Source organism: Lepus europaeus, chromosome 12, assembly GCF_033115175.1.
Source record: "Lepus europaeus isolate LE1 chromosome 12, mLepTim1.pri, whole genome shotgun sequence".
NCBI lineage: Eukaryota > Metazoa > Chordata > Mammalia > Lagomorpha > Leporidae > Lepus > Lepus europaeus.
In genome coordinates, this window is record NC_084838.1 from 57973914 (window position 1) to 57999022 (window position 25109).

The window sequence follows — 25109 nt, forward strand, 5'->3', positions numbered from 1 at the left end:
TGGTGATACTACTTCTTGTCAAAAATAAGGGACTTTCAAAGACAGACCAAGCAAAAAATGGGATATGTGATGGTTAATTTTATCTGTCAGATTATACGGATACTTGTTAAATATTCTTTCTAGGTGTTTCTGAATGAAATTAATATTTTAACTGGTAGACTGAGCAAAGATTATTATCCTCCCCAATGCAGTAGGGCTTCTTCCAATCAGATGAAAGCCTGAATAAAATATAGGCTGAGTATGAAAGATTTCCATCTCTGTGCCTGATTGTCTTTGAGCTGGGACATCAGCAGTATTTTGACTTTGCACTCATAGTTGGACTTGGACTTGAACTTACACCATCAGTTCTTGGGTTCTACAGCCTTTTGGTTCAGACTGCAACTATTCAATTGGCTCCTCTGTATCTCTAGCTTAGTGACTATAGATTACAACTCTTTATATGTAGTCTGGAATTATATGTAGCTATATTATATTTCCATGTATAACTAGAAGTAAATATATAAATATCTATTTGTATTATATGTTAGGATATTTATATATTATATTAGGGTACTTCATAAAATTTCAAGGAAAGTATATATTACAAAAAAAAAACTATGTATGCATTTCTAATTTTTTTGTACCAAAACTAAGTGACCATTTAATTCTATTTTACAATGGGCTTATTGAAATTCCCTTGTATATTCTATTTTTCTACAGAACCCAGGCTAATAAAGGATAGAAAGTCAAATATGCAAATTTTAAGAATTATGCAAGAGAAGGAAGATGATAGAATGGATTGTTGTATAAATTGAGGTATTCATTTTTTTGAAAGTCAGAATGACAGCAAGAGAGAGGAGAGACCTTCCATCTGCTGGCTCACTCCCCAAATGTCTATAACAGCCAAGATTGGGCCAGGCAGAACCCAGGAGCTTCAAACTCCAGCTGGGTCTCCCACATGGGTCACAGGAGCCCAACCACATAAGCCAGCGTCTGCTGCCTCCCAAGATAAATTCAGAGGAAGCTGGAATGGAACAGAGTAGCAAGGACTCAAACTGGCCTCTGATACGGGATGCAGGAATACCAAGAGGTGGCTCAAACCACTGTGCCAAAACACTCACCTGGATAGACTAGCTTTCTAAATAAAAATGCCCATTATGGGATGCCATCTGGGGCAACAGTTAAGACATCACTCTGGAAACCAGTTAAGACATCACTCTGGAAAATCACTCTGGAAGCCTACATCAGAGTGCCTGGGTTTGAGTCCCAATTCCACTCCTGATTCTAGCTTCCTGCTAATGTGCACCTTAGAAGGCAGCAAGTGGCCGGTGCTGTGGCTCAATAGGCTAATCCTCTGCCTGCGGCGCCGGCACCCCAGGTTCTAGTCCCAGTCCGGGCGCCAGATTCTGTCCCGGTTGCCCCTCTTCCAGGCCAACTCTCTGCTGTGGCCTGGGAGTGCTGTGCACTCCCAGGATGGCCCAAGTGCTTGGGCCCTGCACCCGCATGGGAGACCAGGAGGAAGCACCTGGCTCCTGGCTTCGGATCAGTGCGGTGTGCCAGCTGCAGCAGCCATTGTGGGGTGAACCAATGGAAAAGGAAGACCTTTGTCTCTCTCACTGTCCACTCTGCCTGTCAAAAAAAAAAAAAAAAAGGCAGCAGGTGATGACTCAAATAGTTGAGATACTGCCATGTACGAGGGAGCTCTACATTGAGTTCTTAGCACCTGGTTTGGCCTGGCTCAGCCCCAGCTGGTGCAGGCATTTGGTTAGTGAACAGCAGATGGGAGATCTCTGGCTCATTTTGTCTGCTTTTCAAATAAATATTTTTAAAAATAAAAATGCCTGTAAGATTCTGTGCTTACACCCACAGTTACACTTAATATACTAGATCCTAAGGAATTATTTACCATCCTCTTTAATTTTTTAAAGGGTTAAAAGCAAGATTTATTAGAGTCAGAGGACCTCCAGCCAGAGTGGCATGAAGGGGTGCTCCAGGAGAGGCAAAGCTCAGAGGGGCTGGTGGTACTGGGGTTTTTGAGCACAATTTTGGGGAAAAAAAAACAAAAACAAAACAAAAAAAACTTGACATTCAGTTACAAGGCAGGGACAAACCCCATCAAGAAACCTGATTTGCAATCTTTTATCCTATCTGACTAGCTCATGACAAAAGAGAAATGGTTTTGAAGGACAGCAACTCACCATGTCTCCTTTAGAACAGCTGACTAATAATGATGCTTGAGTACTTTCAATGCTCAGTAAGTTGCTATTGAGTAAACACATGAATGAACAAATAACGCATGTGTTCACCTACATTTCTTATAATCTTCAAGTATGTTAAATGTTAGTTGTGCTCATCTAATCATTTTATTTTTTATAGAACCAACAATTGATAATTTCCTTTTGTTTTAGAAATGTTAAACTCCGAATAATGATAAATTAACACATAATGTGTTTAGTGTGAATACAGGTAATATTAATTATGGCTTACAGTTAACTATATCTCTAACCATATTTTGTTCTAAAACACATATAATCTATGTCAAACCTTTCTCTACCTAACAGTATTCTATATGACAAAGAATCTAAGATTTAAATGTACTGGATTGCAATCATGTTTGTAAGCATTAGATTCATCATAGAATATCATAGGACTATTTGATAATCAATTTTTGACAAAACTGCAAATAAGCAGGAATTAGGGTAGCTGTGAATGAGGAACAAGAAGTTTGTCATATTAAAGTCACACAAAAAATAGTCTTCAATATAATCACCTAAGATTGTTTTAATATGCATGAACAACTTCCTCTGAGAAACAGAATTTACAATATACATATTAAAGAATATAAGCTCTCAAAGACAGGCCTTTTAGTTACATGCTTCTTTTACATGAGTTATAGAATGCTCATTCCAATGTCAAATGTTCTGACATAAAATCAGGTAAAATGGACAAAAATCTCTTTTGCCATTTTGATTATATAATTTTTATATAAATTATAATTCTATATGATCTGAGCTAGGTTAATATAATCACTTTTAATGTTTATCATATATGAAGAATAACAAGAAATTCTCTTTCTACTTGCTATAGTTTTTTATTTTTTTGCTTCTAGGAAACCATAAAAAATTTTCCTAATTTCATATCAAAATATTCCCAAATAATTTGGAATAGCAAATAATCACTTGATTTTCAAGTAGCAAATTTTTTAATTATTTTTTGATCTGTAGAAATCTTAAAACAAGACCAACTGATTGCATGCTTTTATACAGGTGATTGGATTCAGGAAAGAAAAATGACAAGCAGTAATTTGTGAAATGTATGTTTACTCTGGTATATTTTCATCTTTGCATGCTTACTAGAAAAGAAATGATTTAATGTTCACCTTTAGTTGCAGTGCCTTCTCTAAGTTTTCAATCTTTCTTTCAGCTTTTCTCAGCTTCCTTAGCTCCTCTGAGTCTGTAATAGAGTTCTTTGGGGACAAAGACCTTGAACGTTTCACAGGTGGTTCCTGGAGAATAAAACAAGGACATGGTTGAACTAGTTGGAACAGTGGATTATGAAAGCCATGCAAAATTAAAGAACAAGTAATTTTGAATACTAATAATGAATTATAAAAAAAATCCTGCATGGAATACCAGAGAAATAACAAGCGGAATTACCACAGTGCTACCGCTAAAGGTTTCTCTGTGACTCGTTAATGAGAATATTCATTTACATTTACATTGTTTCTTTCAGAATAATGATGTCCCATTAGGGAAGACTAAAGGGTTATAGACTCAGAAATGCAAGAAACCTCATTACAAAGGAGGGGATAGAGGCTGGTCTAATTGCTCTATAAGGGTCCAAGGTTACACTTGATAGGACAACCAGAAACAAGAGGGAAAGGATTTTTTTCCCTTTGAAATAGTTTAACACACTGTGAAGTTGAAGGAACAATATGCTTGAGGAATATAAATACAACAGACAGTAGATCTTATACCATAATGACCATATGGTCATTAACTATAATGTGGCTAACTAGAGACAAGAATGTATGTTTGTATTATGTACAGCTCCATATACCAATCTGGAGAAGGAATATGTGAGAGCAACTATTAAGCTGGGCAACACCGTGTTCATCCTTACGGCCTGTCCTTACAGAAAAGAAAGGAACTTTTCTGCAGAATACCCATCTCCTTTTCTCAGAGTCTTTATTAAAGCAGTGAAACATCAAAGCAGTACATTTTAAAACTTTACTTATCCAGCAAATACCAAAGTGGGCCCCATAATGTTACTTCTCAAATTTAGGGATGTTTAATTTAAATAAAGCTTGTGAAACTACTTTGAAATGGCACAAAATGCACAGCACAGTTATGTTTTAATAAATAAATAAATACAACTCATTCTTATGAACATTATTTATAGAGAATGAGTAAGAGTGCCGCATACAAATGGTTTTAATCTTAAATGCTTCCTTTATTAAGATAGTTTATTTTACTCACAGAAAAAAAAGAACCAAAAACAATTATCTTAAACATGTGAATTTCTGCTTACAAAAAGCAGATGTGCTACTTCTGTGGTTGAAGTAACAAGTGTGAGAAAACTGTCTCAACTCCATACTATTTTGTACTTGTCAACATTCTATACAATCTTTTGCAGTGTAACAGAACTATGTAATGAATACTACAAAAATGAAAAGTTGAACCATCATTAAATGATAAATATGCTATGCAAAATCTGCTTATTTTCTGTTACCCCTTTAAATCTGTACAAATGCATAAGTTAATGTTAAAATCCACTTAATAATTTATATTCCAGAAGGACAGTACTGTGTTATACCTGAATGAAACAAAAACATTTATTTTTCTTTTCATTAGAAAGTTGAATAAATGACTAGTACTATTTTAAAATGAAGTTTTATTCACATAAATGTCAGATAAATGAAGCATACTTATGAAAATTACTATAAGAATATTAACTTGCTATCAAAACAATTATACTACTAAGCATATATTCAGTTAATGAATTTAGTTATATTTTTATTCAAGTCTTTAAAAAGGGAAAATTCCCCATTCTTAAGAGGTATCTTATTCAGTATTTGACACACAATGCTGTTAAAAATTCCTGAAATATAAGCAGAGAATAAAGGCTGCTGTTTGTTTTGGAACTTTACCTCTTGCCTTGCCAGGCTCATCCTTACAAATTCACAAAATGACAAAATGTCTCTACCTTATGCATTCCTTCAGCACTTGACATGGTGCTCTTCTCTGAGAAACCCTTGTTAGTAGTTCTGTCCTCTGAAAGTTTTGCATTTGCTACTTCCAGTTTCTTCTGTAAATACTCGATTTCAGACTTCTGTGAGACCATTAATGTTTCTAAACTTGATAAAGATGGCTGCTGAGATGCCTATTAAAAAGTATATATGTAAGTGTATATGTATGTTTGTATCTTATAATATTTATAAATATATGTAAACACACACACACATATATATATTATATAAATCATAGGTACTTGGAGAAAGAAAATTTAATTTTAACAATAAGCCAAATACTACCATTACTAAATCTTCTCATTCCAATGTAAAGTTATTGTTTTGAAAAGTTAAGCATGAGTAAATGTAAATATTTTTATAAATAATACTGTAATTTTGACGTATAGAAAAAAATTAAATGATGGCTGAATGATATATATTATTCATCTATTTATTAGTTTTTTCAAGTTTATAATTACAGACACATGTATTTTCTCAAAAAAATCCACCATCTGATATTCAAGTCATAAAACAGCACAGAATACAAGCCTGAAAAAAAGGAGACCAATAACGTACAGGTCCAATTAGCATTTAATGTATCATAACTTAATAATGAGTCCTAAAAGAACTGTGATTCTTTTAAAAGTTAATATTCTTCATAGCATTCCCTTTTGAAATTTATGCATGTGTCAGATAAGCTGATAATGGTAAGCCTCACATTTTAACAACAAAAATCACAAAAAAAGTTAACTTTGTAGGAAACCTGCTTAATAAAACTTGCATTCATGGCTCAATAAGCTAATCCTCTGCCTTGCGGCGCCGGCACACCAGGTTCTAGTCCTGGTCGGGGCACCGGATTCTGTCCCAGTTGCCCCTGTTCCAGGCCAGCTCTCTGTTATGGCCCGGGAGTGCAGTGGAGGATGGCCCAAGTGCTTGGGCCCTGCACCCCATGGGAGACCAGGAGAAGCACCTGGCTCCTGGCTTCGGATCAGCACAATGCGCTGGCCGCAGCGCACCAGCCTTGGCAGCCATTGGAGGGTGAACCAACGGCAAAAAAGGAAGACCTTTCTCTCTGTCTCTCTCTCTCACTGTCCACTCTGCCTATCAAAAATTAAAAACAAAACAAAAAAAAACTTGCATCCTGCAAAATTCTACTAATGTTCCCAATTAGATATGTTTGAGACCATCAAAACCTATGTATGTATACTATTTCAAAACAATCACTACATTTACAAGAAAGAAAACTATTAAATCACAGTGAAAAGTTTTTGTCGATTTGCCAACAAGTGAATGTTAAATCTTATGTGACTATTGCCAAGATGGATCCAGTACTCCTGAAAATATTTTCATTTACACTGATTGAGAATCCCATTCTTCATTAATGATAATCCCTAACAACTATGAGAAAATATATTTATAACAAAAGATATGTTAACTCTGAATCAATGGGAAATACCACCTCTTTTTCTATTTTGACTACTTTTTCTTTTTTTGTGGGCTAGGAAAACGTTTCCTAACTCTAACTTAAAGTTGTGATGATGAAGAAGTCATCTTTGATTTATACTTTGATACTATATTTTCCTCATATTTATATCAATTATTTTCCAACATTTATTCTATATACTACTACCAAGTGTTTTCCTCAGAGTTTTTTATTTTCTATTTTCATTATAATTATTCTATTACCTTGTTTTGAACATTAAATTATTTTAGGAATGAGCATTTTTCCTAGCAATTAAGACACCTGCATCCTGTATCAGAATAGTTGTTTTCAATTCCCAGCTATGGATCCTGACTTCAGCCTCTTGTCAACATATACCCTGGTAAGTAGCAGTGATAGTTCAATTAACTGGGTTCCTGTCACTCATATGAGTGACCCACTTTATGTTCCTAACTTCTGACTTTAGCCTTTGCCTATCTCTGGCAGTTGTAGGCATTTGGAGAATGAACCAGCAGATAAGAGCTTCTTCTTCTGTCTCCCTCTCCTTCTTTCTCTCTCTCTCTCTGCCTCTGAAATGAGTTTTTAAAAATATTAAAATATTTTACATATTTTTCTTCTAGTAAGTCTACATGATTTCCCCTATTCTTTCCGTCCCATTTAAATCATTGAAGGGATTTTATTTTTTCCTATTTTATAACTGAAAATATGAAGTTTATGATTTTTTCCTCTGGTGGGTCTAACAACCTAAACAATCTTCAGTTACTGTGTGCTCTTATCCAATTTTCCTTTAATAAAATTATGCGGGATATATTAATATTCCTCATTTGCAAAACAAATTTTGAATGCTTTGTTCAAGGTCAAACAAAAACTTATAAATTAGGAAAAGCATAATTTTAATGTATTAGTATTTCTAAGAAGCAATACAGTATTCTTTGATAAATGAATTTTCTAAATCATCAAAGTATTATACTGCTATAGCTACCAATTTTTTAAAAAAATTCCATCAAGATGTTGCAGTGACAGATAATGTAGATATTAAAGAAGATATTTAAAATGCTCCAGTGGTGGATACTGTCACTAAAATCACACCAGACTTATTTATAAAAGTATTTCTACTAATATTAATGATGTATTACTTCTGACAATAAAGCTATTTAGGCAGAATTTCTGCAATATTTCTCAATAAACAGTAACAGAACTAAAAATTAAAATACCATGAGGGTAGTTATAACTCAAATATACATAGGTGCCAAGAAGATAGTGTAAATAAATCATGTAGGCTCTGTTTGCTTTATGCTAAAATAACAGCTTTTGAATTCATTCAACAAAGACACTTTGAATACTTACTAAACCATGTATAAATTTTCTTCACAGCCACAAAATCTCAACATGCTCCTTTTCTTAAACTGTGCCACTCCTTCTCATCTGTCTCTCACCCTTTATTACTTTTTCTAGAGATATATTCACAATGAGCATTTCACATTTCTCTTACTACAACCACTTTTTTAAAAAAAAATTATATATTTGAAAGGCAGAGTTAGAGAGAGGGAGGCAAAAGCAGGAAAGAGAAAGAGAGAGAGATCTTCCAAGTGCTGGTTCATTCCACAGATGGTCACAATGGCCAGGGCTGGGTCAGGTTGAAGCTAGGAGCCAGGAACTTCACATGGATGCAGGGGCCCCAGCACTTGTGCCATGTGCTGTTGCTTTTCAGGTGTATTAACAGGGAACTGGATCAGAAGTGGAACAGCATGTACAGGAACTAGTGCCCATATAGATGCCAGCGTCACGCTGGCTTTACACGCTAAACCACAGCATCAGACCCAACAATCACTTTTTTTTTTTTTTTAAAGTAAAAGTGAAATGACAGGTCAAACAACATTCAGCCTCACCATGGAGGCATAGAGCAGGCATTTGTGGCAGCTGATATTCAACTCCAGCCAATTGTTTTCATAGACAAATTGTGGCTCACCACTGCCAGATCTACTGATTTTTCAACAGTAGCAAGAACTTGGGATTTCTTTTTTTAAGATTTTTAAAAATTTATTTGACAGTAGAGTTACAGACAGTGAGAGGGAGAGACAGAGAGAAAGGTCTTCCTTCCATTGGTTCACCCTCCAAATGTCCGTTATGGCCTGGCACGCTGTGCGGATCCAAAGCCAGGAGCCAGGTGCTTCCTCCTGGACTCCCATGCGAGTGCAGGGGCCCAAGTACTTGGGCCATCCTCTACTGCCTTCCAAGGCCACAGCAGAGAGCTGGACTGGAAGAGGTGCTACCGGGACTAGAACCGGCACCCATATGGGATGCCGGCGCCGCAGGCGGAGGATTAACCTGGTGCGCCACTGCGCCGGCCACAAGAACTTATGATTTCTAAGGGAAGTTTTTCAAATTTTTAAATGTTGGTTGTCCCAGTTTATGAATCCTATACTTTAAAAATATGGTGGTAGAAGTATAATCTGCTACATATTTTCCAGGGAAATTTTAAAATATGCATCAAAGACTATAAGAATATACCACATTTTTGACTTAGGATCCTAATTATGTTGATAACTGATAAGCAAAGATATACATGAAAAATTGAGTGAGAGAGCACAAAATGACATTCAGTAATATGTGGATATAGAATGTCCCAAACATGTGTAGAAAATAACCGTGTGATACTAAAACATTCTATAACCCTTAAAATCATAAGCTCTTTGAAAATTTAATTTTTTCTTGCTAATAATTATGATTTTATATAATTTTTTTCTCTAATATTAAAAAAAAACTCATGCTCCTTTTGAGTTTACAGTCTCAGAATACGATGACAGGGCACTAGACCAGTTATTCTGATGAGAAATGATTAGTGGAATATGTATGTGAAGCCCTCAGTTGTAAATAATCTCTCTAAAACCTATTACTAATAGATATTTTTCCACATTGACATTAAGTTTGATTAAAAAGGACCTACAGAAGATATAGAACAGAAGGTGTGGGCCTTTCAGTGTTGTGCCCATTACTATTTTAAAAATTATACAACTTTAGCCTGGTGTTTAGTGTAGCAATAAAATGCTCATCCCATATCAGAGTACCTGGGTTTCACACTAGGATCTGGCTCCTGACTCCAGCTTCCTGCTAATGTAGAGCCTGGGAGGCAGTAATGATGGCTAAAGTAACTGGTTATCTGCCACCCACATGGGGAACATGGATTGAGTTATTGACTCCCAGCTTCAGCTCAGCCTAGTCCCAGTCATTGTAGGCATTTAGGAAATAAACTAGTAAATGTGAGCTCCTTCTTTTTCTCTCTCCCTCTCTCTCTCAAAATATAAATAAAAATTGTAAAAACAAAATTAAATAAACTAAATATCTAGTCAGATGGCATTAGATCCAAGCAACATTTATAGCATTATGAGAGTGGAGGCTGAATGAATATTGCCTAAAAAACAGAAAAATGTTTCATAGCTATAATAATTGCAAAGAATTGTAAACTAAATAAGTTATAATAAGTATTTTATCAGTAAGTTCTAATTAATATTTTTATTTCCTATTGTATTAAAAATAATAACTAAGCAGCATTTAAGAATGAAGTATTAAGTACCTAGTTTTAATTAAGCATTTTATATACATAAACACATTTGTTCAGAAAATTTATAAATTCTAAACCTATCAACACACAATGCAGACATAACTGTAAAATCAAAAATATTTAATAAGGACATATCTCAGTAAAATGATAGTTTACCCTAAAATAACATTTCAATGAAAATTCATTTAAGTCAAATGCATGTGTGTGTAAAATTATATGTGCATACAAAATATCTAACATGTATACATAAAATCAACAAGACTGACAAAATGATTCTTTTCTGAAAACCAATTCAAATCCTTTTGGGAAGAAGACAGAGTACAAAGAAGTACACATATATTGTATTACAAATATATAATAATTCCACATATGTGCTTGATTATATACTTTACGTGCATTATATACACTTATATACTTTATATATGACATACATACATCTAATTTATTCCCATGAAATGCTTGAATTTTTGTAGAAACTTGGTATTTTATTTAAAATTTATTTTAGAAGTGCATAAATATATATTGCCAATTTGTAACACAAATATTGTCAGCTGAATCATCCATAACCTGAAATGGATGGCTTTAATAATAGTCATATAATCTTGGGGAACAAATGGAAAAAGAAAAATTAATACCAATCTAGCATAACATCATAAATCAAAACAATCTTATTACAAAAGTTCACAAATGGAATTAGGATATCAATTAAATCTTAAACCACACTTTTAGAAAGACCACTAAAGACAGTAATATGTCTAGTATCAAGAAAATCAGCTAGCACTCTTTAAAAATACAAATATATTAATTTCTTCCATTTGCTCACTTTTAGTACAAATGTCTTCCTATTGCATTTAGAGATTGCATATTAACTACATTTAGGTAAAATTAAAGTGATTACAACTTCCTCTTATAAACACCATCCAAATGTCACATTACAGCAAAATTCAGTAGTATAAAGTAATCAAAAGCATTTGATTTTCCTTCCATATCTAAATACTTGTATGGTACAGTTAAGTTACTCAGTGACAAAAAAAGTAAATAGTTGCATAATTTCAACTTCTCCCACACACTGTATAGAACACTGAATGGTTATAAATGGATGCTTCTCTGGCTTTTACTCAAACCCAGCAGAAAACAGCATCTTTATTAGAAAAATTGGACAAACATGAGCAAAGTATACATCCTGTTACATGTAAGTATCACATTAACCAACAAAAAGTATTGGTACTTACATGTCCCAAAAGAGTTTTTAAAGTGTTGACTCCATAACATACACATTGACTATAGATTCCAATCCCAAGAGTAAATTAATCTGGGATGGACTTATAAACTGGGATGAAACGACTGATTTTTTAAAAAAAAAAATTGTTTACCTTAAATAGCAAAATAGAACACATTCAGGTTTCTCCAAAAGATATTATAACCCTTTCATTCTTTGAGAATTTGAAAACCTGATTATTTCAAGTTTATTCACCAGTGGTGTCTCAAAATGAATGTCTAGTTTCAAGTAATTACCTCTAAGGTATCTCTAAATATGTGACTTTGGAGTACAATTCATTATTGTACTACATACTATAAGTTTTATAAACCTTTAACACTTATGTCACCAGTAAAAAATCAAAATTTGTTCATTAATGGTATAAGCAAGGGATTTGCTTGTTATACATTATCATCTCTATACATTAAAACCTCAATCATACTCAAACAAATTCACTAAAGTGTGGTTTTCAATCTGCTAACTATGCATTCCATAATAGCCTGTAATTATTAAAAACTGACAAGAAAGCTACGCCACCTGTGTTTATGTGAAGCCAGGTAATGAAAAAAACAACAACGCTGTCATCACCTCTCAATTCCTGATTGCATTATCAAAACTGTAGCCGAGTTTGGCATCTGGGTGTGACCTTGTTAACTGCTAGGGTAATTAAATTTATTCTATTGGGAAAAAGGATGATAAATTATTAGCAAGAAGATTTTGTTCACATTTTATTAAATTGGCCTGTCAAAGGGTTGGCCAAATTATCAAGGGCCTCATTTATTGGAGGCCAGCCATATTGCCACATCTGTTACAATTATTTATAATTTCAGCAGTTGAAAACCAACTGAGTTAGGCATCCGCCATGTAAAGTAATTTACAAATTATCTGATGAGGGAGTGTTTTAGCTTCTCCCTCATTTCTAGCCAGCAGAAAGCCGCGCTGTAATTACAGAACACGATTAGGTTCTTTGGGGAACTTATCTTGCACTCATAGCCATAGTAAGATGCAGCAAGAACATATGGAGGAGCTTGTGCTTCTACTCCCTGAAGCTCGTGACCCGCCTGCCGCTGAGCCCTTGAGTTGAATTTGAATGAGAGTGCCATGGCTAATGTTCTACACATGCACCATTTATGCCACAAAACAAATCGGATCACTGTTAATTATGAAGCAGCTATAATCAGGCCTTCACATCTGTGTAATGTGAAGCGCAGTAGGCTGTATTCCAATAATGTATGACTACCTTTGGGTCGCAAATTGCGAGCCATATTGCCTCAGTAGTAGTTACTGAATTCAAAGTAACTCCTTTGATAAAAGCCTATCACATGGATATTTTTACCCAGCTTTATATGAAAAAAAAAAAAAAAAGCAAATCCACAAGCCTTTCTTTATCAGCTATTGACCAGAACAGTTAAAGCATATGGCACAAGTTCATTAATGAACAACACAGAGCACTCTAATTTAATGAAACCACTTGAGCCATAAAAATCAGATTTAGTTAATTCCCTCTTCCCATTTAGCCTAAACCTAGGATTCTACTTAATATTACAAGTTATCAAGATACTAAATATATATTTTAGAAATTTATGAAGAATAAAAAAACTTGTGTTTTCCTACTAATAGCCTTACAAAAGAAAGACAATAATGGTATTTTTATTTTGTAAATTGAATTTTATCACAAATCTTATAAAAAAGCATAAACTATTTGTTTTATAGAAAGTGAAGCCTAGCAGCTGTATTCTAAAAAATCATTCTTTATTCCATGAGAAAGTTTTCCATGGAAAGGCAGCTAAACAAGCTGCACCCAGATGGCAAAACAGCTACAGTTTAATTAATCCACTAAAAGCCATTCAGATTTCAGTAAGGGTAATGTAATTTTGAATAATAGTAGGGAAAAAAATCACGAAACATTCTAGTTTTATTATAGCAGCAAGAGAAGTGCCACTATAGAGTACTTAAAGTTGAGTTGCAGTCTACATTATATATGCTAAATTTCTGGATTTTAATATCTTGGGCTGTTTCATTCTGTATGGAAACTAAAATAGGCTTGAAATATCAGAATATCTACTGGTAGCCTTTTTAAAGTAGAAATAGTTATTTTACATGTAGGACAGTGGAGTGTATAAAAAGCTCCAATTTTATGATTATAATGCATAGAGAGCTTTAGAAAAAAGTTTATAGTCAAAACTGATAAAAAAATAATGACTTCAGTTTTCATGTTAAAAATATTCCTCACTTGCCAAGGCAAAAAATCATGTCATAACATTATATTTTATCATTGTTTTCTCTCAAATGTTGATTAAATATGAACTTATCAAGAGATTATTTCCCAAATACTTGGGTAGTTATGACTTACACAACTTACCTAAAGATATAGACTATTTAATATAATAAAATCAATACAAGTTACAAAGCAGTTTTATTTTAGAATAAGTTAATTTTTCAAAATGAATTTATATAAATTATAAACTAATTACGTATAAAAATAAGATTAGTGATAAGCATAGTTTAAACATTTTATATGTAACTCATTGTCCTAATAAACTAAAAATTATATTGATACTGCATCAGTATGCTAGCTAGAGAAAATATAAGTGGTATTTTTATTAAAATGAAAAATAGAAACAATGATAAAGTTAAACCATAAAAATAAAATAAAAGCAAACCAACTCTAGAATAATATTTCCCAACAATAATATATCAAGGATTAATAGCATTGTGAGCCCAAGTTAATGTAGTACAATATGATCTTATACTTGCCAAGTGAGAAAACAGTTCAGTTGGTACCACATTGTCACTATCAATATCAGACTCAGATTGGTAAGAAAATAAACTAACTACCACAGAATTTTTTTCCCTTTGCTCTTTGGAAAATTATACAACAGCAATACAGGACTGTTAAAGAAAAGAACATTTTAGTCTACATGCAATTATTCTATTTCACAACTAGATATTTTCCTCCAAAAGATAACTTTACTACTTCCTACTTAACTGAAATCATTGTGTCAAAGAAAGCCCAGCCATTGTGTAACAGGCTAAATTATGGGTATGGAACCAGGACATATGGATTTTCATGGCTTCACTCAAAAAGCACTTACTGAACTTGGAATATAAATCACTAGACGAGAGTAAGGATAAGACACCAAATTCCCTGGCCCTCATGGAGCTCACAGTCCAGAGAGGGAAACAGACAAGGAAACAATAAAGTACACAAAAGAGGTACAGCTAGCTCAACCTTGAAGGAAGGAATTTAGGAAGAAAATTCCCGGTAATTATCTTAAAGCTTATTGTAGAAGGCCTGGAAAGTGACAACAGGAACAAATAATAAGCTTAATATAGCTGTGATAAACAGTATATGAAGCTAATTTTCCTAATACATATTTAAAAGATCATGCACATTAAACAAAAAGAAAATATAAACTTAAAAAATTTACAGAAGAAAACTGCATGAAAGGTAAAAGTGAAAACTGTCACCAGTTTCCAAAAAGAATAATTTACTTTAAAAAACAAAATACTTTTCATTATTTAATTTATTTGGGAGGTAGAGAGAAAGAGAAAGAGATGGAGGAGAGAGAGAGAGAGGGAGGGAGGGAGGGAGGGAGGGAGGGAGGGAGGGAGAGAGAGAGAAAGAGAGAAAGATGCTCCCATAAATGCCTTCAAGAGCTGGTACTGGGCTATCCCAAAGCTTAGAGATCAGAACTCAATACAGGTCTCCCAAGCAGGTAGCAGGACCACAATTACTTGAGCTACCACTACTGCTCCTCAGAGTCTACACTGGCAGGAAACTGGAGTTAGAATCCAGAACCAAGAATCAAACCCAGGCACTCTGACATAACATGTAGGTATCTTAACTACAAGGCTAAATGCTCATTCAAGGAAAAAGGATAATTCTAAATGATAACAAGCTCTTGTACGTATATGAAAGGTGAAAGTTTCATACACTGTGAAGACACAACTTGGTGTAATCAAGCTGGGATAGAGTTTGGTGTATTTAAAAGTTTCAGATTCTTTGACAAAAGATTAGGAGTTCATCCAGAGGAAGCAGTCAGAGATGTGAATAAACATACACAAATAAAAAGGTTCATCATAGCATCAGAATTCAAAGAAACAGAAAAGAAAACATAAATTGAAATAAGCTAAATGCTTCAAAGTAGGGCAACACTTAAGTGAAAAATATAACAAAGAAATTTCTGTCCAAATATTATATAGGCAAAACACATTTTGAGGTCAGCGCTGTGGCAGAGGGAGTAAAACCACCACTTGCAATGCCAGCATGCCACGTGGGCGCCAGCCAGTTTGAGACCTGGCTGCTCCACTTCTGATCTAGTTCCCTACAAATGTGCCTGGGAAAGCAAAGGAGGATGGCCCAAGTTCTTCAGCCCCTGCATCCAAGTGGGAGACCCAGATGAAGCTCTTGGTTCCTGGCTTCAGCCAGGCCCAGATCCAGCCATTATGGCTATTTGGGGAGTGAACCAGCAGAAGGAATATCTCTGTTTCTCCCTCCCTCTGTTGCCCTGCCTTTCAAATAAATAAATAAATCTTTTAAAAAAGTTTCAAATGTTAATTCATTATAATGAAATGATAATCACACAAGCAGGATACAAATTTATATTCTGTATGATTCCAATTATATAGAATATTCTTCGTTTTGTATACCATTTTACATATAGCTTCATGCAAGGCTTAAAGAGTACAGGCACACTTTAGGTCTAGGACTATGTCTCCCTTAGGCCTTCTATCCTCATCTGAGACTGAAGGAGAGGCCAAGCAATCGGGCTAGGACTCAGATTTGACTAGACGTCACCTCACTCTAGAGACATCAAGAGCTATTCTGGGCACAGGCCAATCTATTCTTGAATGCACTGCCCTGCTACCCCTGTTATGAATTCAAAACTAACTTCTTGGTGCCTTTTGTCCCCATTTGTGTGAGTTACCAAAAAGTTTCAATGGTCATGTCAATTTGGCAGAATTATCATACTCCCATGATAATTATGAATTATTTTGAAAAAGAAAAGTAAGAAACTCAAAAGATAAGGCCGGCGCCGCAGCTCAATAGGCTAATCCTCCACCTGCGGCGCTGGCACTCCAGGTTCTAGTCCCGGTCCAGGCGCCGGATTCTGTCCCTGTTGCCCCTCTTCCAGGCCAGCTCTCTGCTGTGGCCCGGGAGTGCAGTGGAGGATGGCCCAAGTGCTTGGGCCCTGCACCCGCATGGGAGACCAGGAGAAGCACCTGGCTCCTGGCTTCTGATCAGCGTGGTGCACAGGCCGCAGCGCACCAGCCGCAGTGGCCATTGGAGGGTGAACCAATGGAAAAAGGAAGACTTTTCTCTCTGTCTCTCTCTCTCACTGTCCACTCTGTCAAAAAAAAAAAAAAAAAAAAAAAAAAAAGAAAGAAAAAGAAAAGAAAGAAACAAACTCAAAAGATAAAAGAGTAAGAATTTGCAGATTTAGTTAAACTGGGCAGATGTGAAAAAGAGTCAAAAAAAAAAAAAAAGAAAAGATAAAGAATCAAATTCAAGGATACTTCAAATGTTCCAGGAAAAATAAAATTAAACGTAACTTTCTTTTAGTACAAAAATGTTTTGAAACCCAAACATAGTCTTACTGTAACATACATTTCCACAAACTTTTGAAGACATCTTACACAGAGTTGAAGAGTTTACTGTTCCATAGTAAGACTCTATCTTTCTTTTAAAATTACACACGTTTGAACTTGGTCTCTCCTCCAGATCCACTCACCTCTTTCATACTTTTGATCACACTTTCGGTATGCCACATGTCATTTCATCAACTTTATAAATCAATTTTATAATACTTTCTTTAACTCAATAACTCATTGTGTGAGGTTGGTATTTTACTTTATTTATTTATTTTTTAACTTTTATTTAATGAATATAAATTTTCATATTTTACTTTATTTATTTATTTTTTAACATTTAATGAATATAAATTTTCAAAGTACAGCTTATGGATTACAATGGCTTCCCCCAAAAAACTTCCCTTCCACCCGCAACCCTCCCCTTTCCCGCTCCCTCTCCCCTTCCATTCACATCAAGGTTCATTTTCAATTCTCTTTATATACAGAAGATCAGTTTAGTATATATTAAATAAAGATTTCAACAGTTTGCCCCCATATAGCAACACAAAGTGAAAAAATACTGTTGGAGTACTAGTTATAGCATTAAATAACAGTGTACAGCACATTAAAGACAGAGATCCTACATGATATTTTTTAAAAATTAATTTTCTATGCAATTTCCAATTTAACACCAGGGTTTTTGTTTTTTTTTTTTTCAATTTCAATTATCTTTATATACAGAAGATCGATTCAGTATATAATTAGTAAAGGTCTCATCAGTTTGCACCCACACAGAAACACAAAGTGTAAAAATACTGTTTCAGTACTAGTTATAGCATTACTTCACATTAGACAACACATTAAGGACAGAGATCCCACATGAGGAGTACGTACACAGTGACTCCTGTTGTTGACTTAATAATTTGACACTCTTGTTTATGGTGTCAGAAATCTCCCTAGGTTCTAGTCATGAGTTGCCAAGGCTATGGAAGCCTTTAGGGTTCGCTGACTTTGATCTTATTCTGATAGGGTCATAGTCAAAGTGGAAGTTCTCTCCTCCCTTCAGAGAAAGGTACCTCCTTCTTTGATGGCCCGTTCTTTCCACTGGGATCTCACTCGCAGAGATCTTTCATTTAGGTCTTCTTCTTTTTTTCCAGCGTGTCTTGGCTTTCCATTCCTACAATACTCTCATGGGCTCTTCAGCCAGATCCGAATGCCCCTGCAACCCATATAGGAGACCTGGATCGAATTCCAGGCTCCTGGCTTTGCCTGGGCCTTTGCAGCCATTTGAAGTGAACCAGCAAATGGAAGCTCCAACTCTCTCTCTCTTCCCCAACAGCTCCCCTGACCTCCCCTCCCCTCTTTTCTTCCCTTCCCTTCCCTTCCCTTCCCTCTTCTCCTCTCCTCTCCTCTTCTTCTCTCTCTCTCTCTTTCTCTCTCTCACACACACATATACACACACACATACACACACACACTCGGCCTTTTCTATAAATAAAATTTTAAACCAAAACAAAACACCATAAAATGCCAGTAAAATGAATGAAGTAATATTAAAAAAGCTGGACATGCCCAGGTATGAAAAGATAAAACTTTTGACTTTTGTTAAAATTTATGACCCAAGGCCACTGTTTGGCACAGCATGTTAAGCCATTACCTACACTGTCAGCACTCCACGTGGACACTGGTTTGAGTTGCAGCTGCTCCACTTCCAATCCAGCTACCTGCTAATGAGCCTTAGAGAGCACTGGGAAATAGTCCTAGTGCTTGGACCCCTCCCACTGAACTTGGAGACCTAGAATAAGCTCCTGGCTCCTGGCTTTGGCCTGGCAAAACCCCAGCCATTGCAGCCATTTGGGGAGTGAACCAGCAGAAGGAAGATCTCTCTCTCTCTCTCTCCACCTCTCTGTCTGTAGCTCTGCCTTTCAAAAAAAATAAAATGAATCTTTAAAAAAAGAATTTTTGACCTATTCAGAATATTAGTTTATCAGGTCCATTAATCCAATAAAAGTATATCTATAAGAAACCACACCTAACTTTACTCTCAGTGATGAAATATTTAGAATTCCCTTTGGAATTAGGAACATGACAAGGACATTCACTTTTATCACTGCCAGTGAACTCTGGTTATAAAACTGAATAACATTAAATATTTGTGTAATATCAAGACTGTGATCACTTAGAGGATATGACTTTCTGTATAGAAAATACAGATTAATCCACAGTAAATAATATTATTAAGAACAGGGTGGTTGATTCTAAAATAAACATTTACAAATCAATTATGAGATACACTCTTCCTCCAAGTGTGCAGGCTGCTGTGGGACAGGGTCACAAACTATGACTTTTCATTGATAAAATCTTACTTCCTTGTGACCCTGCAGTTTGGGCCTGACCCCACCTCCAACTTGGAGGCCACAGTTCTTATTCTCACACCATCCAATGACTATGGGGAGCTGGCCTCACCAACCTGCCCTCTGCTAACTCATGACCTGCTATAAGGGTGCTTTGGTGTCAAATCCTGAAGTATTATAGTTTGTGAGGAAATGAGAAATGAAATCTCATTTCAATGGATTCCAAGATGGTTGAATAGGGAGACATGCTGCCTTTGATAATGGGGAAATAGCAGAAGAATCATAGAAGAAGTGCACTCCCAGGAGAGAAGTTTGCAGTAAAAATTCTGCAGAAGGAAGGAGGACACCATGCAGCAGGCAGAATGTGGGAATGTGTAGCAGCAAGCAGGGATAGCACACACAAATGCTGCATGTGTGGGCTGGAAAAGACACCAGCACCTGAGACCAAGCACACACATTTGGTATTCACTGAAGAAGCAGAAACTCCCTAAGTTACAGAGGAATAGTTCAAAGATGAAACCCAACAAAGGAGAAAACGAAGTATTTCCATAAATACTTAAAAATAGACACATAGACACAGAAATAAAACAAAAAAAAAGCACAGGTAAGACAGCATGACTCCCCAAGAAGGGACACCCAACATTTGAAAAGTAGAATGTGAAGATGAAGAGATTGATGACGTGCATGAAAAGGCATTCAAAAGAATGATCATACAATTATTCAGAAGCAATGAGAAGCAAATCATGAGTAAAGAAATCCATATATTACATGGAAGAAAAATTCTCCCATGAGATAGAGATTGTGAAGATAAATTAAATGAAATATTAGAAATGAATAATTCACTATGTCAAATGAAAAATATAGTGGAAAGCCATAACAATAGATTTGGTGAGGCAGGACAAAGAATATCTGAACTAGAAAACAAATCTTTAGAAATATCTCAGTCAGACCAAAACACAGAAAGAAAAAAAATTGGAAAAATAAAAATTAGCATTCAAGATATATGGGATATATCAAATGACCAAAATACTGGTCTTAAGAGTTCCTGAAGTGTGAGAAGAGAGAAGGGATAACAGGGTCAATTCAGTGAAATAACAGAAAACTTAATTTGGAGAAAGAAAAAGGGGCACCCAAATACACGAAGTACATAGAACTAATAGACATGACCAGAAAAGATGTTCACTATGACACACTGTAGTCAAATTTTCCAAAATAAAACATAAAGAAAGATTCTAACATGTGCGTGACAGAAATTCCAGATTACTTTCCGAGAATCCACAATTAGACTCAGAGCTGACTTCTCATCAGAAACATTACCAGCTAAGAGAATGGAGAGACATAGTCCAAAGGATAAAAGAAAAAAAAATCAACCCAAAATGTACCCTGTAAAGCTCTCATTTATGAATGAAGGTGAAATTAAGACCTTCCATAATGAACAGAAATTGAAAGACTTTTTCACTGCCCATCCAGTCTTACAAATGATGCTTAAAGATGTGCTACCCAGAGAAAGAACAACAGTCATCATTATGACAGAATGTGAAAGCAGAAAATCTCCAGTAAAAGCACAAAGGGCATCCAAAACAAACAACAGGAATATTTATAGGAAAATGGCAGGACCAAGTCATTACTTATCAATAGTAACCATGAATGTAAATGGCCTAAACTTCCTAATTAAATGATACAAACCGGCTAAATGGATTAAACAACAAGATCCATCTTTTGCTGCCTACAAGAAACACTTTCCACCAACAAAGATACACGTGGACTGAAAGTGAAAGGATGGAAAAAGATATTCCATGCTAATGGAAAAAAAAAATGGCAGGTGTGGCCATCTTAATATCAGACAAAATAGACTAACACAAAAATTGCTGATAAACAAAAAAGGACACTAGTAACAATTAAGGAATCAATGTAACAGGAAGATGTGACTATAATAAATGTATATGCACCCAATTGCAGGGCACCTGGTTGTGTAAAAGAACTGTTAACTGAGCTAGAGAGACACAGATTCCAATACAATAGTAACGGGGTACTTCAAAACCCCACTTTCACCAACGGATAGATCGAGCAGAAAGAAAATCAACAAAGAAAACAGAGCTAATTGACACTATAGACCAAATGGAACTAACATATCTACAGAATTTTCACTCCACAGGACCAATTCAACAGGAAGATGTAACTATAATAAAGGTATATGTACCCAATGCCAGGGTGCCTGGCTATTTAAAAGAAATGTTAATGGAGGTAAAGGGAGACACAGACTCCAGTAGAGTCGTAATGGAGATTTCAACATAGCATTTTCAGCAATGAAAAGACTGACTAGACAGAAAATTAACAGAGATAACCTACATATGGACCAAATGGATGTAACTGATATCTAAAGAACATTCCATCTCACAGTTGAAGAATACACATTATTTTCATCAATACATAAAACTTTCTTTAGGATAGACCCAATGATAGGCCAAAAAGCAGGTCTCAGCTAATTAAAAAAAAAAAAAAAAAACCAACTTGAATCACAGCATCTGTCTTTTCTGACCACAATGGAATGAAGCTGAAAATTAACAACTCAAGAATCTTTAGAAAATATGTAGGAACATGGAGACTGAACAACATGCTTCAGAATTAAGAGTGGAAAGAAGAAATCAAAAGGGAAATCGAAAAATTCCTAAAAAAAATAAAGATGACAATATAACATATCAAAACATATGAGATAAGGCAAAAACAGTCCTAAGAGGTATATTTTTACCAACTGGTACCTATATCAAGAAATTAGAAAGACATCAAATTAATGAGCTATCAATGCATCTCAAGGGCCTTGAAAAACAACAAACCAAACCCAAAGGTAGTAGGAAGAAAGATATAATTAAAATAAGAGAATAAACAAAATTGATTGCTCCCCTCAAAGAAAATCCAAAAGATTAGTGAAATCAAGTGCTAGGTTTTTGAAAAGATAAACCAAATTGATACATCATTGTCCAACTAACAAAAAAAAAGAGGAAGAAGACTTAAATTAAAAAAAAAATGAAAAAAGATGTAACAACAGATAGCACATAAAAAAATGATCAGGAAATAGTACAAATAGCTATATGCCTATAAATTGGAAAAAACATAAAAGAAATTGATAGATTCCAGGACACACACAATCTACAAAAAGTGAGTCATGAAGACATAGAAAACCTAAACAGACTGAAAACCCAAACAGAGTTTGAATCAGTAATCAATACTCTCCCAACAAAGAAAAGCCCAGGACCAGGAGGGTTCACTGCTAAATTCTACTAGACATTAAAGAACTAATTCCAATTCTTGTCAAACTATTCAAAATAAAATTAAAGGGGTGGAAGCCACTCAAACATCTTCTGTGAGGTTAGCATCACCTTAATTCCAAAACCAGAAAAAAAAAAAAAAAAAAAAACAAAAAACGCAACAAAGAGAACTTAGGCCAATACCCTTGATGAACACAGATGCAAAATTCCTCAGCCAGAGCTGTGGTTCACTTGGTTAATCCTCCACCTGTGGCACTGGCACCCTGGATTCTAGTCCCGGTTGGGGTGCCGGATTCTGTCCTGGTAGTCCCTCTTCCAGGCCAGCTCTCTGCTGTGGCCCGGGAGTGCAGTGGAGGATGGCCCAAGTCCTTGGGCCCTGCACCCACTTGGAGAGACCAGGAGGAAGCACGTGGCTCCTGGCTTCGGATTGGCGCAGACTGCTGGCCGTAGCAGCCATTTGGGGTGTGAACCAACGGAAAGGAAGACCTTTCTCCTTTCTCTCTGCCTCTAACTCTGCCTGTCAAAAAAAAAAAAAAATCCTCGACAAAATACTAGCCAAATGAATTGGACAATACATCAGAAAGATCATTCATTTAGACCAAGTGGGATTTATCCCTGGCATACAAGGCTGGTTCAACATACACAAATTAATAAATGTGATACAAAGCATTAACAAACTGAAGTATAAAAATCATATTATCTCAGTAGATGCAGAGAAAGCATTTGATAAAATAAAACCACCATTCATGATAAAAGCCTTAAAATTTTAAAGAAATTGGGTACAGAAACAATGTTTCTCCACATAATCAAGACAAACTGAAAGCCAGCATCTTATTGAATGGGGGAAAGTTGTAAGCACTTACACTAAGATCCAGATCAAGAAAAAATTTCTACTATTCACCATTGACATTCAATATAGTCCTGGAAGCTTTGGCCAAACTAATTAGGCAAGAAAAATAAATCAAAGGGAGACAAATTGGAAAGCAGGAAGTCAAATTTCCCTTGTTGCAGATGACATGCTTCTATATATAGTGGAACCAAAAGATGCTACTAATAGATTACTGGAACTCATGAAAAAGTTGGGCAAAATTGCAGGATATAATGTTTTTATTATTTTGTTTAAGGAATACAACTTCATGCATTTAATATATACAAATTAGGAACATGATGATTCTTCCCTCCCACCACCTCCATCCAACCTGTATTCCACCTTTTTTCCTCCTCCCTCTTGCTTTCCCATTCATATTTTTTATAGAAATCAATTTTCAGTTACCTTTATACTCATAATATTAACCCTACACTAAGTAGAGGGTTCAACGATTAGTGTGAAGAAAAAAAAAGAAGACCAAAACTAAACAGACAAGAAAAACATTGTTCCTCAACAGTCAAAGCAAGGGCTATTTAAAATCATTGCATCTGAAATTGTCAGTTTCACTCCTATAGACTACATTTTAGGTGCTAAATTAGTTACCACTTTGAATGGCTTATCTTACTAAGTATAATAGCTTTCAGTTGCAATCATTGTGTTGCAAATGACAGGATTTCATTTATTTACCACAATGTAGTATTCCGTAATGTATATATACCATAATTTCTTTATGCAGTTTTCAGTTGATGGACATCTGGTTTGATTCCATATCTTAGCTATTGTAAATTGAACTGATATGAACCTTGGGGTACAGATCATTCTTTCATAAAATTATTTCATTTCCCTTGGATAAACTCCCAGGAGTGGGATGGCTGGGGCACATGGTAGGTATATATTCAGCTTTCTATCTCCATACTGTCTTCCAAAGTGGCTGTATTAGTTTACATTCCCACCAACAGTGGATTAAGTACTCTTCTCCCTACATCCTCTTCAGTATTTGTTGTTTGTTGATTTCTGTATGAGAGCCATTCTAGCAGAGGTAAGTTGAAATCTCATTGTGGTTTTGATTTGCATTTCTCTAATGGCTAGTGATCCTGAGCATTTTTTCATATGTCTATTGGCCATTTGAATTTCCTCTCTTGAAAAATATTTGTTCAGATCCTTTGCCCATTTCATGAGTAGGTGGTTTGTTTTGTTGAGTTTCTTGAGCTTTTTATAGATTCTGGAGGCTAATCATTTGTCAGGATCATAGTTTGCAAATATTTTCTGCCATTCTGTCAGCTGCCTCTTAACTTTGCAGTACAGAAGCTTCTCAGCTTGATGTAATCCCACTTGTTAATTTTGGCTTTGATTGCCTGTGCTTTTGGGATCTTTTCCAAGAAGTCTTTCCCTATGTCAATGTCTTGTACAGTTTCGCTGATAGTCTCTAGTAATTTGATGGTATCATGTCATAGATTTAGGTATCTGATCCATTTTGAGTGGATTTTTGTGTAAGGTATAAGGCAGGGGTCTTGTTTCATACTTCTGCATGTGGATATCAGTTTTCCCAGTAAACAGTCTTGATTCAGTGGGCTGGA

The 25109-nt window shown here is 35.3% G+C and overlaps 1 protein-coding gene across 10 annotated transcripts in view; it reads right to left on the reverse strand.

The window, feature by feature from the left end:
- LOC133771829 (endophilin-A1) overlaps nt 1-25109 on the reverse strand; it is a 717118-nt gene that overhangs the window by 503097 nt on the left and 188912 nt on the right. For all 10 annotated transcript variants that reach the window (XM_062208166.1, XM_062208164.1, XM_062208168.1 and 7 more), the window contains 2 exons: nt 5185-5361; nt 3359-3484 (listed from right to left, as the gene is read on the reverse strand). In XM_062208166.1, the coding sequence (XP_062064150.1) occupies nt 3359-3484; nt 5185-5361 (303 nt within the window). The remainder of the gene's footprint in view (nt 1-3358; nt 3485-5184; nt 5362-25109) is intronic.